The 17062-nt window shown below is 36.2% G+C and overlaps 4 protein-coding genes across 4 annotated transcripts in view; 1 reads left to right on the forward strand and 3 right to left on the reverse strand.

The window, feature by feature from the left end:
• Window positions 1-406, reverse strand: part of LOC108688723 (FACT complex subunit Ssrp1) — a 3514-nt gene extending 3108 nt beyond the window's left edge. Inside the window, exon 1 of the mRNA XM_018195085.1 lies at window positions 186-406. Coding sequence (XP_018050574.1) covers window positions 186-236 — 51 coding nt within the window. The 5' untranslated portion in view covers window positions 237-406. The remainder of the gene's footprint in view (window positions 1-185) is intronic.
• A 1008-nt stretch (window positions 407-1414) lies between these two features.
• LOC108688546 lies at window positions 1415-3141 on the reverse strand. Its single transcript, XM_018194852.1, has 3 exons — window positions 3050-3141; window positions 2792-2897; window positions 1415-2236 (listed from the first exon to the last, which is right to left on the reverse strand). Exons 2-3 carry the CDS (start codon window positions 2894-2896, stop codon window positions 1415-1417), a joined length of 927 nt encoding a protein of 308 aa, XP_018050341.1. The 5' UTR covers window position 2897; window positions 3050-3141.
• A 1553-nt stretch (window positions 3142-4694) lies between these two features.
• On the forward strand, window positions 4695-7371 carry LOC108689283 (bifunctional 3'-phosphoadenosine 5'-phosphosulfate synthase-like). The gene is made up of 7 exons (XM_018196008.1): window positions 4695-4745; window positions 4834-5010; window positions 5082-5717; window positions 5777-6211; window positions 6404-6607; window positions 6731-7013; window positions 7156-7371. The coding sequence occupies exons 1-7, from the start codon at window positions 4695-4697 to the stop codon at window positions 7263-7265; spliced, it is 1896 nt and encodes a 631-aa protein (XP_018051497.1). The 3' UTR covers window positions 7266-7371.
• A 129-nt stretch (window positions 7372-7500) lies between these two features.
• On the reverse strand, window positions 7501-17006 carry LOC108690489 (NACHT domain- and WD repeat-containing protein 1). Its single transcript, XM_018197798.1, has 15 exons — window positions 16697-17006; window positions 15098-15177; window positions 14898-15020; window positions 13889-14031; window positions 13628-13788; window positions 12512-12916; window positions 11392-12149; window positions 10751-11287; window positions 10423-10663; window positions 9640-10298; window positions 9220-9526; window positions 8893-9118; window positions 8023-8735; window positions 7640-7909; window positions 7501-7537 (listed from the first exon to the last, which is right to left on the reverse strand). The coding sequence occupies exons 1-15, from the start codon at window positions 16803-16805 to the stop codon at window positions 7524-7526; spliced, it is 4746 nt and encodes a 1581-aa protein (XP_018053287.1). The 5' UTR covers window positions 16806-17006; the 3' UTR covers window positions 7501-7523.
• Between the last annotated feature and the right edge of the window lie 56 nt (window positions 17007-17062).

Consider the following 17062-nt stretch of genomic DNA (forward strand, 5'->3'; position numbering starts at 1 on the left):
AATCAATTATTTGTGTATCTTTAGTAAAGACTAAAAACAGAACTGATTAAATATTGCCAAATTTCATGTAATTAGGAAATAGATCGCCATTATGTTGAGCTCAAAACAGATAAGTGAAAAGTGTTTAACTCATGAAGAATCAATTATATGATAATGTTTAACTGTTTTGAAAGCAGAGTTCTTACCATTGCACCCTTAACCTCGGCGAAGATGTCCGGATATTCAAGGAAATCCATCCTGAATAAGTACCCAAGATCCTTATTCGATTAGTTTAATAAGAATGTTGTTTTAGAAGATTGCATAAACAATTTTCCGAACAAGTACGTAAAAATAAATAGGACATGTGTTATTATCGACGAAATTACAGTAGATAAAACGCGGTAAAAAGGTAAAGGCCGGTAAACCCATAAACTTTACAGGAAAAATGGCGGATAGAGCAGCACAAAACAAAACACGCTGCCAATTGATATGCGATTGGCTGCTAATAAAGATTAAAATTGATGCTTGGTATTCGTCAATTTTGATCACATGATCTGTTATGACACTCGAATCGAGTGTCAGTATGAAAATGCAGCTTTAATATGACCGAATTAACTGCCAAGTTCAAAGACAGAAGATTAAAGAGATAAGAAAAAAAGTTCCACCTTTTGATAAATTTTACCTGTTAGGTAAATAACAAGATTATCCAATCATATGCGCGAATTACCAGATTTACCTCACAGTTTTGAAAGCGATTAAGATGGAACAATCGGGCCTAAGAGATAAGATTTAAGAGAGGAAATAATAAATTTTAAGTTTATTATAAATAAAATGTTTTCAGATTAGGATACTTAATTGCTTAAAATAAAACGACTACTAGTAGAAATCGTTTTTTTCATTTTTATGAAAATTAACGTTAATCTTGTTTTAACTTGTTTCTTTTTTCAAATTTTAAAAATTAGAAAAAGATAAAGAGTAAATTTGAACCAAGATTAAAGTTAATCTACATTGGTAAAAATGGACCTTAGTAAAGTGAATATATGCAATCATTTTTTATAATTAAAGATTCGAGTTTTTTAAATTCTAAAATTTTATTCACCATTTGACTGGTTTTCTTTCATTTACCAAAGGTCAAATAACTTCCGTAAATGTTCATAATTTCTTCTATCATATAAGCAGATTAATTACTACATTGTTAAAAGGATGATGAGTAAATGTAATAATAAAACAAAATGTCATTTTTAATTTCTTTTATGATTGTTTATTATTTCTTACGATAATTTCTTACAATAACTTCATTACGATTAAATGTCATTCTATTATCACATTTCATAAAAATCAGTTATAACTTACAATCTGATCTCCTTCGCCACAGCTTTCAGTCTTTGTTCAATACAAACTATTAAATAATAATAATAAATGTAAGTTACTGTCATCAGCTCACCAACATATTTAACCAATCATCATTTAAAGCTATAGGTAAATTGTTTTCATTGTTAAGAATATCTTCCAATAGTGTGTCTATATCGTTGTTCGAAATACTTTCTGTAGACTGATTTGTTGTATCTAAATTAATTGTAGTATCTAGGTCGATTAACGTGTTCTTAGCTTTTGATAATGTCTCTGTGCCAATATCTGTTTTTACCTCATTCACTGTTGCCTCCAATTGCAATTTATTTTCATTCTGTTCGTTTGTGGTATTGTACTGCTGACTTAAACCAAACTCTGTACACTTATTAGATATATCGAGATTCTTGAAAGTATCCACTACATTTGTATTCATGAACGAATAATTACGTTCCTGCAGTTTTCTATTATCACAATTGTTATCAATATTAGAAAAAATCTTAAGATTAATATTAGTCTTTTTGATGTTAACGATCTTGGGCAGTGTCCTAACATCTACAATCTGTTTACTCATATTTTTGCTTTCTTTAGAGTTAACATCTGCTAATTCAAATGGTTCAAATAGTGATGATTTATTAAAATCAGTAGATTCCTTTGTTGAGGTAATGAATTCACATTCAGGCACTGTTTCAATTTTATCTTCCATTGTAGGACATGATGAATATTCAGCACTTGTTATCTCGGTCAATTCTTTGGTAAGTTCGCTTCCGGGAGTTACAGGTGGTGTATAAAGCGTAAATTCCATTGGTACAGGAATGTCCTCTTTAGCAAAACTTGGTTCTTCCCAGTTGTAGAAGGAAGCTGCTCTAGGGAAGAATGTCAATTCCTCGTAACCAATCGGCCAGCTGCACTAAAATACAAAACAAAATTGTGGGCATAGATGTAAAGCCTATACAAGCTCTACAGTTATATTTTTTGCTTCCTGTTTCTTACTTTTTACTTCTTATCCTGTTTCTTCACTTTTTGTCGTCTGATATAAAATTTGATGAATATTAGAAGAGACAAGAAACATGATAAAATGATCACAAAGAGGGAAAAAGTAAAAGACAAAAAGCAAGAAACAGGAAGCAAAGAACACATTAGTGAAGAACACATAGGTTAGTGGTATTTTCCAGCAAGAGACATGGTACAACACAAGGATCATCTCATCTTTGGATGCGTTCCGAATGTACGCGTGAAGTACATAATGTCATTTTATCTTTCTTTATTATTAAATGACAATAAGAAACAAATGATGCATAATGCGTTTCATGCATTACTCAGAATGCATTCTTTGCTTAACATTAACAAACAAGAACAACAAGACTGTAATCACTATGTTATATTATGTCATCTGCGTTTTTTACTGGAAAATATTCTAGGTTTTAAGGAAATAAACAGAAAAGGAACAGAAGAAATTGTTTACTTCTTCCGCCTCACAGGACCACACTGCTTCTTCCAGATTAATCTGAAATGCCTTGATCTTTTTCCTAATACCATTCTTTTCACACACTGGACAGAGTTTCTCCATTCTGTAATATGATCGTAATTTATTTCAAAATAAAGCGAGCACATGCTCGGTGGAGCACATAACATTCGGCAGTTTCGCGCACAAAAACTCCGCGATTATTGACAAGATAAAAACATACGTTCTGTGACTAATTATGCGTAATTAATAAAATACCTCGAATAATTAAGCGTTACGACGCTTAATTATATGCAGTTTTCGTCAACACATATCTTTTAGGCACTAAATGATCAGAACCTATGAATGCCTACGAATTGCCGGCATGTCTGTTGAAGAAAATAGTACAAGAAAATTAAAATCACTTCTTTAGCGAAGAATGAAACCTTACTCGAGAGATAATTCGAGTCATCGGTAATGAAGTTCGAGACTTGAAGTTTACGAGTTTATCATATTGTAATAAACAAAAATTTTCAAAAAATAAAAGGAAAAAATTGATAATTCCAAATGCTGAGATTATTATATTTTTAAATAATACATATATTTCACATATATTTCTATTAAATATGTAATTTTATGAGGGGCCCTGACCCTCCCTTATAATATTATTCCCAAACAGAAAAAGAAAATCAAAATAATATTAATTTGATTGATCATTAATTATTGATTGATTCAATACGATTCGTAAATAATACGCTTGATCCAATTTTTCATTTTCGTCAGAATATCTGTTAAATTCCATGAATAACTGTTCGAATGCCAGCCTAGTAAATAAGAATGAATTGAAATGAATTGAAATGGATTCAGATTTTCAGAAATATTGATTCACGAATATTAAAATGAAAGCTTTTCAATTCTGAATACACTTTTATTCATTTATAGGAATATCTCTATGCCTTTCAATCTAAAAATAATATTAGCTTTTTCTGTGCATTGTGAATACTGTTCAATTCAAAAGTTTGAATAGGAAATGCAGTTTTTCAATCCAATTGCATCCAATTGAATCTAATTGAATCCAATTGAATCTAATTAAATCCCAAAAAAAGTATTCGCTATTTAAAATACACATTCGAAAAAATTTCAATCCATTTTAATCCATTCTCGTTTGCTGAGAGATTAATTTTTTAAAGTACATTACAAAAAAATAATCACTAGATACAATACACAAAATTTGCAGCAATATTGCTGCAAAATCTCTGCAATGTTATTGCAAGTGCAATATTGCCCCAATAAATGAGAAATGATTAAAATTTTTGTATTTTAAATATGAATCTTATCAGCTGTCAGAAATCTTTTATAAAAAAATTTATATATTTCATTTTTTAAATTTATTTTTTTATTGTAAACAATGCTGTAAACAATTATATTATGAATTACATTTCTTCACATGCACATGTTATTACAGTAACGTATGAATTTTTTCATTATAAAAAAACGATAACTCTATTTAATTTATTTTTGATAAGATAAGATAAACTTGAGTTAGATTAGTTTGAAATACAAAAATTATATTATTTAATAAATTTAATATATGTAGAATATAATGCAGTTATGTGCCTTTGCACGACAGCAACCTTTTAAAAGTGTTCCTGGACTTGTTGACTAGAATATCGATGAAAGTGACTTTCTTCAAACTTTCACTTTTAACAGCATCTTACATTTCATACACCGAGAACAGTTTTCAGTTTTCTATCGTCTGTCGTAGGATTCAGATATATATTGTGTCTCCCAATAATCCTAATAATTAATGACAATTATATAAAAATAATAAATTAAAAATAATCATTACAAATTATTACGTAATTATTAAGCGCGTATTATTAAATATTAAATAAACACAGAAATAAAAAGAGTTTTTAGAAAAATGGGAATCTTTGAACGACGGATACTAGAGATTTCGAATTGTCCGAAAGAAGTGAGATATAATAAAATTAATATAGAAAAAAGTCTGTGGAGTGTAACGTTAATGAGAACACTGATAGAAAATATATTTCTCATCGCAGGCGCAAGCGATAGCTACCAACGTGTTGTCTCAAGCACATCATGTGTCTAGAACGAAACGGGGACAAGCGATCGGCTCCGTTCGAGGATTTCGTGGATGTACAATTTGGATGACGGGACTTTCTGGTGCCGGAAAGACTTCCATCTCTTTTCAACTTGAGGAATATCTCGTTTCTCAGGTACAGCGTAATCGCTCATAACTTGTTGATCCACTTTCACGGTATTTTATTCGATGTTATTTATGGAGCAGGGAATTCCCGCGTACAGTTTGGATGGTGACAACTTGCGCACCGGTTTGAATTGTAATCTCGGCTTCAGCAAAGAGGATCGCGAGGAGAATGTTCGTCGCGTTGCTGAAGTCGCGAGGCTCTTCGCAGACTCCGGAATCATTGCCCTCTGCAGCTTCGTCTCGCCGTTCGCGGAGGATCGAGAAATGGCACGCAAAATTCACGAGAACGCCAATCTGCCTTTCTTCGAGATATTCATCGACGCATCCCTCCAGATCTGCGAGGCCCGTGATGTCAAAGGCCTTTACAAGAAAGCACGTCAGGGTATCATTAAGGGTTTCACCGGTATCGATCAAAATTATGATGTACCTATCGAACCTGATCTCACCGTCAACACGGAGAACACGACCGTTCAACAATCCACCGATATCGTCATCAATTTTCTCCAAAGCAAACAAATTATACCAAAGATATGCGAACTTAAGCAATCCTGTCTAGAATTATTCGTGGAAGAGGATAGATTGGATGATATCCGGAAGGAAATTAAGACTCTTCCAATTGTGGAAATCGGAAAATTAGATGTGCAATGGTTACAAGTTCTCGCTGAAGGATGGGCGGCGCCTTTGAAAGGATTTATGAGGGAAAACGAATATCTTCAAGTAAGTTTAAGTTTAATGTATCCATGTATCAAATGCAAAAACATTGTTATTTTTAATAGGTACAACATTTTAACTGTCTGTATGAAAACGGCATTTCGATCAACCAATCGATTCCTATCGTTCTTGCCGTGAGTACTTCCGACAAAGAGCGCTGTTTCGATGCGATCGCGCTCATACTTAGATATCAGGACAAGGATCTTGCCGTCTTACGCAATCCGGAATTTTACTTCCACCGCAAGGAAGAACGTTGTTGCCGTCAATTCGGCACAAATAATCGCAGGCACCCTTATGTCAGATTAATCCAAGACTCTGGTGACTGGTTGGTCGGCGGGGATTTGGAAGTGCTCGAAAGAATTAGATGGAATGACGGGCTGGATCATTATAGGCTGACGCCTAACGAGATCAGGACTAAGTGTCGAGAGATTGGCGCCGATGCGGTTTTTGCTTTCCAATTACGAAATCCAATACACAATGGACACGCGTTGCTTATGCAGGTTGATACTTACTTCATGAAATAACAAAACTTTATAACCATAATAGCACACTTTATCCAAGATACATCCTGGAACATTCTTAGGATGTTCAAAGGACATATGGACATCCTCAGGACGTCCCGTGAAGGTCTGTGCTGTTAGGGAAACGGCAATACGCATTCGTTATTTCTATTGCATCTCCTTGTATTTCAGGATACTAGGCGACGTCTCGAAGAATACGGCTTCAAGAAACCAGTTCTTCTTCTTCATCCTTTGGGCGGGTGGACTAAAGATGATGATGTTCCTCTACCAATCAGGATACGGCAACACCAGGTTATCCTCGAGGAAAACGTCTTGCAAAAGGATACTATTCTCGCTATCTTTCCTAGTCCTATGTGTTATGCCGGTCCTACAGAGGTCAGTAAATTTCTTTCTAACGTAACAATATATAACGTACAATATAATGTGAAATATGTAAAGATTGTTAATGTCAATTTAAAAAAAATGTTTAGCCACTTTATCATGATTTACATTTTTTAGGTGCAATGGCATGCCAAAGCTCGTATGATCGCAGGAGCAAATTTCTACATTGTCGGACGAGATCCTGCTGGTATTCCTCATCCTGATAAATCCATCACACCAGACGGCAATCTTTACGATGCCACTCATGGTGCACGCATTCTTTCAATGGCGCCAGGTTTACAAAATCTCAAAATTATTCCTTTTAGAGTAATTGCTTACGACACCAAAACGAAAAAAATGTCTTTCTTCGAAACTGAACGACAGCAAGACTTCATTTTTATTTCCGGTACCAAAATGCGCAGTAAGTTTTTATTCTACCATAATTTTTTTTATTTATTAATTTATATAATTTTATATTATTTTCATTTGTGGCTATATACGCATGTATATCTCCACAAGATTTATAAAGATATTTTTATTTTTTGTGTTTCTTTTTACATTAGATTTGGCAAAAAATGATGAAGATCCTCCTAAAGATTTTATGGCACCGAAAGCATGGAGAATTATCGCAAAATATTACCAAACTGCACATAGTCAAGAAGCGAATCAATAAATAATATTTATGTATGATATAATTTATAACTGATGTTAATATTGTATAAAATATTGAATTAATATAATGGGCAGATAATAAAATAAAATAGAGGTAAATTGGAATGCAAAAATAATAGAACAAATTGTACATTTTTTTTCTAGTCTATTACCTCTGGTATATCTTTATTTATTGCATCGAATGACACGGAAGGACATTTTGTAACTTAAATATATTCGACAATCAACCAAAGGTTGTCGATAGAAAATATTTTGTCATTTAATCCGGCATATCTGCAATGATAAATATCTCACTATATATAACAACATTATCTTTATACGCCTTATCATAAAAAAGATAAGTGTTTGCTTAAATAAATTAGATAATAAGTTTACCTTCTTCTTCTTCAGAGTCGGATATTCGGCTAGCTTGAAGCGAACTTTGTTTCGTTAATGTCCGTACTAGGCCACGTGGTCTTGGCGGCGGTGACTGTTTGTTCCAAAGTGCCTCTAGTTGATCAAAATGTTGAGATTGTGCTAAAGCAGCTTGTTCAGGACCTAGGCCAGATTGAGAACCGGCTAAACCTGCTTGACTGATTTCTTCCATCGATGCGCTCACGCTAAAGCGACGTTTCAATCGTTCCTCGATACTTGAAACTATAATACCTATGAAGATAAATGCAAAGAAGATCAAACTAAATTCTTATTTTTGCTTTGAATATGCTTAAAGCATCGATGACAATCTCTAAATGATATTAGAAATATATAAAAATGATAACCTGACGTAAGATGTCCGTACTTTCGCTGCCAAGTGTAAGTATCTAAAGACACCTCTTTCTTCAGTAATCTTTTGGCGGGTCGTTTTGGTCCTGGTGGTCTCAAGTCCCGCGGGGCCACGTACGGCGGCAATTTCACGTATTGCGCGGGAGTATTATGCAGACATAAAATAGGCATGCATTTATGCTCCAGTAAATGTACTGCCATCCTGGAGCAATCGGTAGACATTTCGACTCCTAAAACCGGTACGTGTAGCATAATGGAACTGAGAGGAGTGCCCTTTTTAGTATCCCAAACGATGAGGCTCTTGTCTTCGCTTCCAGAAACGGCCAAAGTACCGTCGCCGGAGAGACGCACGCAGATCACGTAACCCAAATGACCCACGAGAGTATGCAAATCGGCACCAGTGTTAATATCCCAGACGATTAAATTAGCGTCCCTGGAGCCGGATACCACTATAGATTTGTCGAGCACCGCGACTGCTACGCAAGTCACATGATCAGTATGACCGACCAACACCTGAGAGAGTTTACCGCCGGCCAATTGCCACACTTTCAGACTCATATCGCGGGAACCAGTAATCAGATACTGAGAATCTGGCGTTGCTACCAGACATGTGATATCCTGTGAATGCGATACCTGATGCTTCTCCTCGGGACCGGCACCCAGACTGATTATGCGCACCTGATTGTCACCAGATCCGCAAACTGCGTATCTGGAATGATGAAATGGTCCAGCTGAGAGATGTTAATCTAATGGGTCTTAAAATAGCGGTCAAAGTTTAAAGATAGAAATACAAGGAGTATGAGTAGAAGAAAAGGATAAAGAATATTTTGCATAGAGAAATTTATATATAAATCTAGTTCTCTTACCTCATATCGGACGCAACAGCGAAACATCTTCCAGGTCCGCAAACAGATTGAATCAATGTACCGGTATCTGCTGCCCAGACTCTAATAGAGCCAGCACGGTCTGAACTGACCACTCTTCTTCCATCTAGCATAGCAGTAACAGCAGTTACTGGTGCCTGATGTCTGAACGTAGCCACGACAAGTCCTAGAGTTAAACCCCACACACGTACCGTCTTATCTTCGGATCCTAAAGAATTTACGCATATTTTTATGTCTCCACTTGATTCAGATACGTTAATAGCAAAAAGGTATTAATTGGTAAAGAAAAATAATTTTCTAAGTCTGTACCAGATGCGACAAAGAGTTCTGATGCGGAAAATGCGATACAAGTAATGCTAGCGATATGTCCTTCTAGAGTGGATAATAATTCGTGAGTATTGAGCTGCCATAAATTGACTAAAGAATCGACACCACCAGTAACCGCCATAGCGCCATCCCTGGAGATGTCCAAGCAAGATATCGGTGCAGTATGGGGTTGCAAGGTATCCTGTTTTCCAGGTTTTTGTGGTTTTGGTGGTGGTTCTTCACCACGAAAGCTCCAGTAAGTCACGCGACCTCCTCCACCAGTTATTAGAAAATCATCTTTCTCAGTTACCTGCAAAAGATAAAAGTGGAAATATAGTATGATTTAAACAGACATGTGAGAACGTATTCAATTAAAATAAATGAGAAAAATAATAAGAACTATGATATTTTGTATTTAATTACCTTGACCGAAGTAACTGTTGCTGATGGATTAGCAGGCAAAGTTCTGATCAACTTTCCACTATGCATATCAAATACGGATACTCTGCCTTCGACACCGCCAGCGATAGCCCTTCTACAATCTTTTGCTAGACAGAGACTCTTAACTGGTCCTTGATGTCCTCTAAGTGTATGGATTTCCGTGCCGGTTGCCAAGGATCTTAGATAGAGCTTCTGATCTTCGCAAGCGGCTAGAAGAAAAACTGAATCTGCAGACACGTCTAGCATGATCACTGGAGAAGGAAGAGTAATACTGTTGAGAAGACTAAAGCTTTCCAAAGACCAAAGACACACAGTTCCATCGACTGAACCAGAAACCAAAACTTCTCCAGCGGAATCCACTCGAATAGTGGTGACAGGACCTCGGTGATGATCAACCTTCATCAGGACTTCGCCAGTGAGCAAGCTCGTAGCAATAATTCTGGAATCCTCGCCACCGCTCACGATAACCGAATTGTTGAGTGCCGGAGTTAAAGTGAGAACTGGTGCGATATGCTCGCAGATCCGGCGTTTCATTACAAGATCTTTCATGTCCCAAACGATAATAGAAGTGTCTTCGGAACCGGTTAGCAGATACTGTGATTGATGGGTAACGGCTAAACATGAAATTGGACTGGAGTGTCCTGGTATGCAAAAAAAGATTCATTCATAATTAATATAAACATATTTGAAAAACTTGCGATAGAGAAAAAATGATATTGCCAATATTCTGTGTCAATTCGCACTAAATTATATTTTTCTCGTTACCTTTGAATGTATGAACAAGCTGACCGGACATCACATGCCATAATTGAGCATCTCCCTGCGGTGGTACAACGACTACGTGTTGACCAGATGGTGCCGCTTCGATTAACTTAACTCCCTGAGGACAAGTAATCGCTCGGATCTGCAGTGGCAGAGGCGGTTGTAGCCATCCGTTCAAGGGCACGAGTAAAGGCGCGGTGTAACCGTCGCACCAAGCCATTGCCGCCATAACCATTCTGCTGACCTGATGAAGAGATGAATAAGTTTTTTTTTATTTACAAGTTAATAGTAATACAAGTTCTTGTTAGAATAAAAAATAAAAAGAACTCACGAGGTCACCTCCGTCCTCGGCAACCGGCCTTAACCAACAGATAAGCTGCGCAGCAAGCTGAAGTGGATCTCTGGTAAGAACATCGCTGGATTTTCTCACCGCGTAATATACGAGTTCCAAATCGCGTTCAAGGAGATATCGTCTGGCATGTTCGAGGACACATCGTAGATAGCTCACGGAGATCATCTGAGCACTCGCAAGAAGAAAATCGAATGCGCAAACGGCGAGTTTCTTCAATTTGTCGACGTCAGAAGCTCGCAGAAGATGTAGCCATGCTTCTTCAACATGTCGAAGTGTGTATGTGACAATTTGCGTTTGCGGCGCACTTTGAAACGGTGTTTCCTTGATAGGTGGCGAAGAAGATGGATTCTCCAGCGATTTGTCGGAATTATCATCGGCTTCCTCGGAAAAGAAAAGACTGGCCAACTCCGCGTGATAACCGCGAGAAACGTCTTGATTGGAGAGATACTTTCTGAGAGCGGCTTCACGACATTGGCTACGCCAGGAAAACATTAATCGACCGCTCATCACTCGTACCTAAAATAATATTTAGTAAAATAAAAATTTAATAATACAGTTTATGACTGTGAAAAATCGTCTTTAAACAAGCTATTTATATGTTGAATCTATTATATTCTTACTTTCAGCCACGGTGCGAATGTCCTCCTGATCAAGCACCAGGTTGCAAAATTAAATTGACTCTCCTCTAAGAGCAAAGGTCCTTCTCCTCCAGTAGGCATAATTAATTCCAATATTTCTGTCTCCGACAAGCCATACTCGGTGCAAGCGAGAATCGAGACAATCCGATTAGCTGCATCGAGTCCAATGAGATCCTCTAAGCGTTGGAGAACCGCGTCGATGCTTAGTGTCGTGCATACATGCCCGGATAGATCGACGAGAATATCAGGGCTACGTAGACGATCCTTTTGAAGCGGCGTGAGGCGCATTCCCTCGGGCGGAAGCGCGGAAGTGACAACAAAGTGAACACCCGGAGGAAGAGTGAGCGGTAACCAGGACAAGGCAGCGACGATATCGCATTCGAGCGGATGAAAGCGATGAAGATCGTCGAGGAGAATAATTAATTGGTCCGGAAGGGGATGTTCCTCTAAGCGGCGTATGATGAGACTGAACCAATTGTTGAGGTAGAGTGGGTCGAAGGAAGCGTCGCGCGGTAAATTACCATCGTTATCTCCGCAAAGAAAGCCAACATGCTGGCAGAGAATGCGGAGGAGTTCCAAGCTGTAGGCGGATCGAGGTGTCGAAGTACATAGTCGGACGACGCGAAGCGTCGACGTCGAAAGCCAGTCAGGTGAACCCTGATAGACGCGTGCAAGGATAGAGGATTTCCCAGAGGATTTGGGCCCATAGATTAGAATCGGTCCGTGCTTATGCTCCTTGCCTGGAGATTAGTTATGTTATATTTCAATTATACTTATACTATAGTTAAATTATATTGGCGTTCAGCAGACAAAAAGTAGCTTTATAATTATTATATAATTATTATATAATTCTTTAATATGATTGGTTTACATTTAAATCAAGAAAATAAGGGCAACACCAATATATTACAAAAATTTTACAACAATTGTAAAGCTGCTGAATGCAGTCATTGTCTTAAAATTTACATGTGATTGTCAAGAACGATTGCTTCAATATAAGCAATATTTACAATTGAAACATGTTACTATCTTTGATAAATTTATATACGATCTTAATTGTATAACATATGTTTACGCTGTTATATCCTGTGAAAAAGAATACCTGCAAGGATAAGTCGTTTAACTCGCTCCACGGCTTCGTTGCCCTCGTCGGCCAACGGCAATTCTCGAAGAAGAGCAAAATGCGCCATGCTCTCAGCGTAGACCTCCTGAACCATTTTCTTGCGACTTTTAATTTCCGGATCAGCTTCAACAGACGCGTTCACCAACTGCTGAAGCCTATCCAATATCAGTTCTCGAAATTTCGCAAGATATTCATCGTGAGCTTCGCAGTCGGAATCGATACCGCCGTTACGGTACTCCACGTCAAAACGCAGGACGTTTTCCTGGGGCAAGGTAGTCTGGATGCGATTCTTGAGCCCTTCGGCGGCAGCCGTACACCTTGGCGCATCGTCACTCGTCCATTCGCGAATCACAGCCATTATCCCCAAGCTCTGCTGATCTAGATCTGATAAGAACGATTCCAATGATATACCATCGGATGAATTATTATTGCTCCTTACATATATCTCGCTGCACTTACGTGTGCATAGCATGAAAAGATCTTTGAAGCTTGTTTTAAAACGCTTTTATTACATCTGAGAAAATTTAAAGACAAATAATGTTTTTCATTCCAAAATTTTAATTACTATATGCGATATGCGCGCGCGTGCATTTATAAATTTATGATAAATCCTAGTCAGCGGGAGCGACTAAAAATAACTCGAGCACCAATTAAATTTTCAGGCTGGAAAATGAATTAGCGCACGAAACGTGGTACAAAGTGGTTCAATTTCCAGCCTCTATGTAAAAGCCTCTTATAATATATAATATGAAACGCAGTGAGTATGTGACTTTCCTTCGCGAATAGTCGTTGTACGTTCACGGAGAATAATTTAAACGGTACACGACGATACTTGACCTAGAAGGTCAGGTTCTCCTATTTTTGGAAGAGAAAGCTCCGATAAGTCCACAATTTTCATCGTGAAATACGTATATCGACGTGCCATCGCACGAGAGCTGATCAAATATTGACAGCAGCAGAGTGGCGATCGACGTATTCGGTTATTTATTTACGATCTTGTAATAACATGATGTGTTCATACAGGGAATGATATGTCAGAGAATACCAGCGGTTCAGGTGATAGATCATATGTATCGGCAAAACTTTGCTACTTACTTAGGCCGTGTTCCAGTTGTCGTTCCGCCGTGCTCTTTAAAATGTATTTCAAGTCCTGGTTCTCCGGATGCTCTACAATCGCCCGTTCCACAGCAGTTTTTAATGCCTGGCGCAACTTTGGCTCTCGATCCTTTTGCCATTCCCGTTGAGCAGTTTGCACGCTGTTTACATGTAACTTATGATGATTCCAAAAAAAAAAAAAAAACGAATAGGGGATGAGGAAAGGAGAAAATTAGGAGAAATTCTAGACATCGGCGTTACCTATTTGCATTCAAAGCATAAGAGTGTCCATTGTGCTCGTAATGATCTTTAAGAAGGGCGCAGTGCGCGAGAAGCGTTCGGTAGGTAGCTTCTTTCAATTCCGTTGGCACCCACCCTACGGTGTAATTTGTTCCCGTTAACAGCTGAAAAGGATAACAAATGAGAAACGAGTCATTCCTCTGCATCTCAAACAGTATATATGGAAGTGTGTGTGTGTGTGTGTGTGTGTGTGTGTGTGTACATACACACAGAAAAATACACACTGTACGTAAGTAATAATTACTTGTTCCAAATATTTCAAAAGTTCATATATCCGCAAATTTATCATAAGTTCATCACAAGCATTAAATTTATTTAAACTATATTCTGAATTCTAGTAATTTTAATACTAATTCTAATAAGTTCAATCAAGATTATTAAATTAAAACAAATTTGAGTTACTTATTATATAAAGTCAGTTCTTCGATCAATTTTATAATATTCTTCAAAAGAAAATAAATTCTCGTTTTAGATATATTAGGTGTGGGAAAAAGTTCGTGGCGTTTTTCCCGTTAGATGGGCATTAAAAAAACGCCACAAACTTTTTCCCATACCTAATATAATAATGAGCATTTGTACCTTATTAATAAGTAGATATACTTTAATTGAAAATATTCTTTGTTAAAGATAACTGTTACATAAAGAAAAGAAAGTAAATTATTGTTTTTAAAAAGAAGATAATTAATTATCTTAGCAACAGAATGATATTTTTCTGTGTGTAGAAGGAGACAAAGTAAAGAGCGATGACGATGCGACGAGAATGGCGAGAGTAAAATACGCGTAAAATAAATCACGTGATATGACGATATATTCGTGACAATCGTTGAATACTTACTCTCGTTAGAGGGCTTTACGGTATTAACTATTAAGCTATACGTACCAAACCGTACAATTACTTAATTCTACGTAGCAATGAAAGAAAAATGTGATGCCGATCAATATTTGCGAGACAACGCTGTACATTCCTTACCAGGAGAAAACATCCTCTGGAATGACGATGGGACGCACTTATCTCCTCTAGGAAATATTCCGCCAGATACGGATTGACGTCCGGATCATCGCCAGTTCCATATTGCATATCCACCAGGAGTACCTGTACAGGACATACACTTTCGCGAATTTTGGCGAGCGGATTGAACATCAAAGTAATTGAAATTGCTCTGCACTGACCTCGATTCCCATATCATCGTAAATTGATTGCAACTCCGGACCGACCATCTCCAACAACTGTTTGCGCTCCTCTGGGAAGTCTAGCCGGAAAATTGCCGAATGTAAATTCAATTTCACGTTAATAGAAACTCTCTGTCTCTATCTATCTCTGCGTGATCTCTCTACGCCTACATGTTGCCTCACATGCACGTGACATTATCGAGATTAGATTTTGCTTAATACATCGAATATAACAAAAATATATGCTATTTCCTAGATAATAAATTAATTATAGTCAAGGAGGATTGCATAGGAATAAACTAGGGAATGGAAGTAACTTCTCATTGTAATGACAGTTACAAGTTTTTTTGATACTTTACTGATAACTGCGTTACTTCCCAAGCAGAATAACAAGTCACGATAACGTGAAAAAATGAATCGGAAATGAATCGGAAATGATTGAAAAATGACTTTTTAACAATCATTTTGGAGTCATTTTGACATCATTTTTATATCATGATAACTTATTTGCTTTTTTTCTTTGATAACTATAACGATAACGAATTTTACAGTTACTTTTATCATATACTTTTTTTATTCAGTAACGAGTAAATAACTTATTATTTTTAAAAAATAACTTTTCAATCCCTGGAATAAAGATAGCGTAAATTATCATAAGTTTTTAATTATGAATTTAATTACAAACTGTCAACATAATATTTAAAATACAACGTTTCAAAACTTCTTGACTATAATTAATTTATTGTTTGGATTATTGAGAGTCGTTGATTGACTTTTAATTTTGTTCCAGATTCTATCAAGCCCGTCGCGAGTAAATATTTAGCAAAACGCACGTCTATTAAAGCTATATTAATATGAACAACAGTTCCAAATTTTAACTCTTTGTCCCACTTCACAACACGTCAACAACAAATTTTGTTTCAAATTAAGGACATAATTATGAATTGTCTTTTTTTTAAGTGCGAAAATAATAAGTGCGAAATACATTTTTTAATTAACGTAAAGAATTTTATAATTTTTTATTTTAAAAAATGCAGATTATTTATAAAATACATTCAGTAGAAAAGTAACAATTTTGATAAATAAAATATGATCTCTCGTAACTTGATATAATCTCTTCTTATCTTATGTAATGATATACATTAAATATTATTATTTACAAATATAATAATACACAGAAAAAAATGTTCTCTGCCGCAGCTAATCTCTGGTTTGTTATAATATATTTGCTGCTGTAACTATAAATTTATAAACTACAGCGAAAAGGTTTACTACTATAATATAGATATCACAGCTAAGACATTAACTAAGACATTATTTATATTTTATCCACATTTTACACCTGTCATTTAGTTACCACGTACAGTTTTAGTTACGACAATTACTTCTTTTTTTCTATGTACATAATTGTTCATTAAATTATAAAAAAAAGTTTATCTATAAAAATTTAATTGCGACAAAAATAAATATATTGTAAGATTATAAAATATTATAAAAATTTTTAATATTTTTTAGAAAATTGGATGTCCCTCTCTTTCTCTTCTTAAGGGGATCAATTGCTTAATCTTCTCGAGATTCACAGAGATTTATTCAACTTACCATCCCTCTCACCAGCGATAAATATCTTGATGAGCCTTGGCGCCGGCAAATGAGCTGGAGGTGGACCGCCTTTGATGACTCCTGCGATCAACTCTACTTCGAGATTCATATTTGCAGGGCAAGATGTTTCGCAAGTTCGAAAAAGGCGTTAGGCAACGATCATCGCAATAACGAATTCTTACACGTTCAATGTTATGACGTGATATTCTATTTTTGAGAAATACTATTTCATTTTATTTCTGGATTGGAATTGGAAATATTTTCCTCACAATGTACTTTATATCGTTTGATATCGCCGAGATGGCTTCGCTGTCTTAGAGTCTCTCTTTTTCTTGAGGGCACTATCACATTTATTAAATATATATA

The sequence above is a fragment of the Atta colombica genome, unplaced genomic scaffold, assembly GCF_001594045.1.
Source record: "Atta colombica isolate Treedump-2 unplaced genomic scaffold, Acol1.0 scaffold105, whole genome shotgun sequence".
Classification (NCBI taxonomy): domain Eukaryota; kingdom Metazoa; phylum Arthropoda; class Insecta; order Hymenoptera; family Formicidae; genus Atta; species Atta colombica.

What these genes read in the sequence shown, in the direction of transcription:
- LOC108688546 (XM_018194852.1), bottom strand. Translation starts at nt 2,896, where the DNA reads ATGGAGAAACTCTGTCCAGTGTGTGAAAAGAATGGTATTAGGAAAAAG. An exon ending in GGTCCTGTGAGGCGGAAGAA is followed by an intron (nt 2,237 to 2,791) that starts GTAAACAATTTC and finishes TTTGTATTTTAG; the next exon opens with TGCAGCTGGCCGATTGGTTA.
- LOC108690489 (XM_018197798.1), bottom strand. Translation starts at nt 16,805, where the DNA reads ATGAATCTCGAAGTAGAGTTGATCGCAGGAGTCATCAAAGGCGGTCCA. An exon ending in ACGATGATATGGGAATCGAG is followed by an intron (nt 15,021 to 15,097) that starts GTCAGTGCAGAG and finishes TGTCCTGTACAG; the next exon opens with GTACTCCTGGTGGATATGCA. An exon ending in CCAGAGGATGTTTTCTCCTG is followed by an intron (nt 14,032 to 14,897) that starts GTAAGGAATGTA and finishes TATCCTTTTCAG; the next exon opens with CTGTTAACGGGAACAAATTA.
- LOC108689283 (XM_018196008.1), top strand. Translation starts at nt 4,695, where the DNA reads ATGGGAATCTTTGAACGACGGATACTAGAGATTTCGAATTGTCCGAAA. An exon ending in AGGAATATCTCGTTTCTCAG is followed by an intron (nt 5,011 to 5,081) that starts GTACAGCGTAAT and finishes TTTATGGAGCAG; the next exon opens with GGAATTCCCGCGTACAGTTT. An exon ending in GGGAAAACGAATATCTTCAA is followed by an intron (nt 5,718 to 5,776) that starts GTAAGTTTAAGT and finishes TATTTTTAATAG; the next exon opens with GTACAACATTTTAACTGTCT.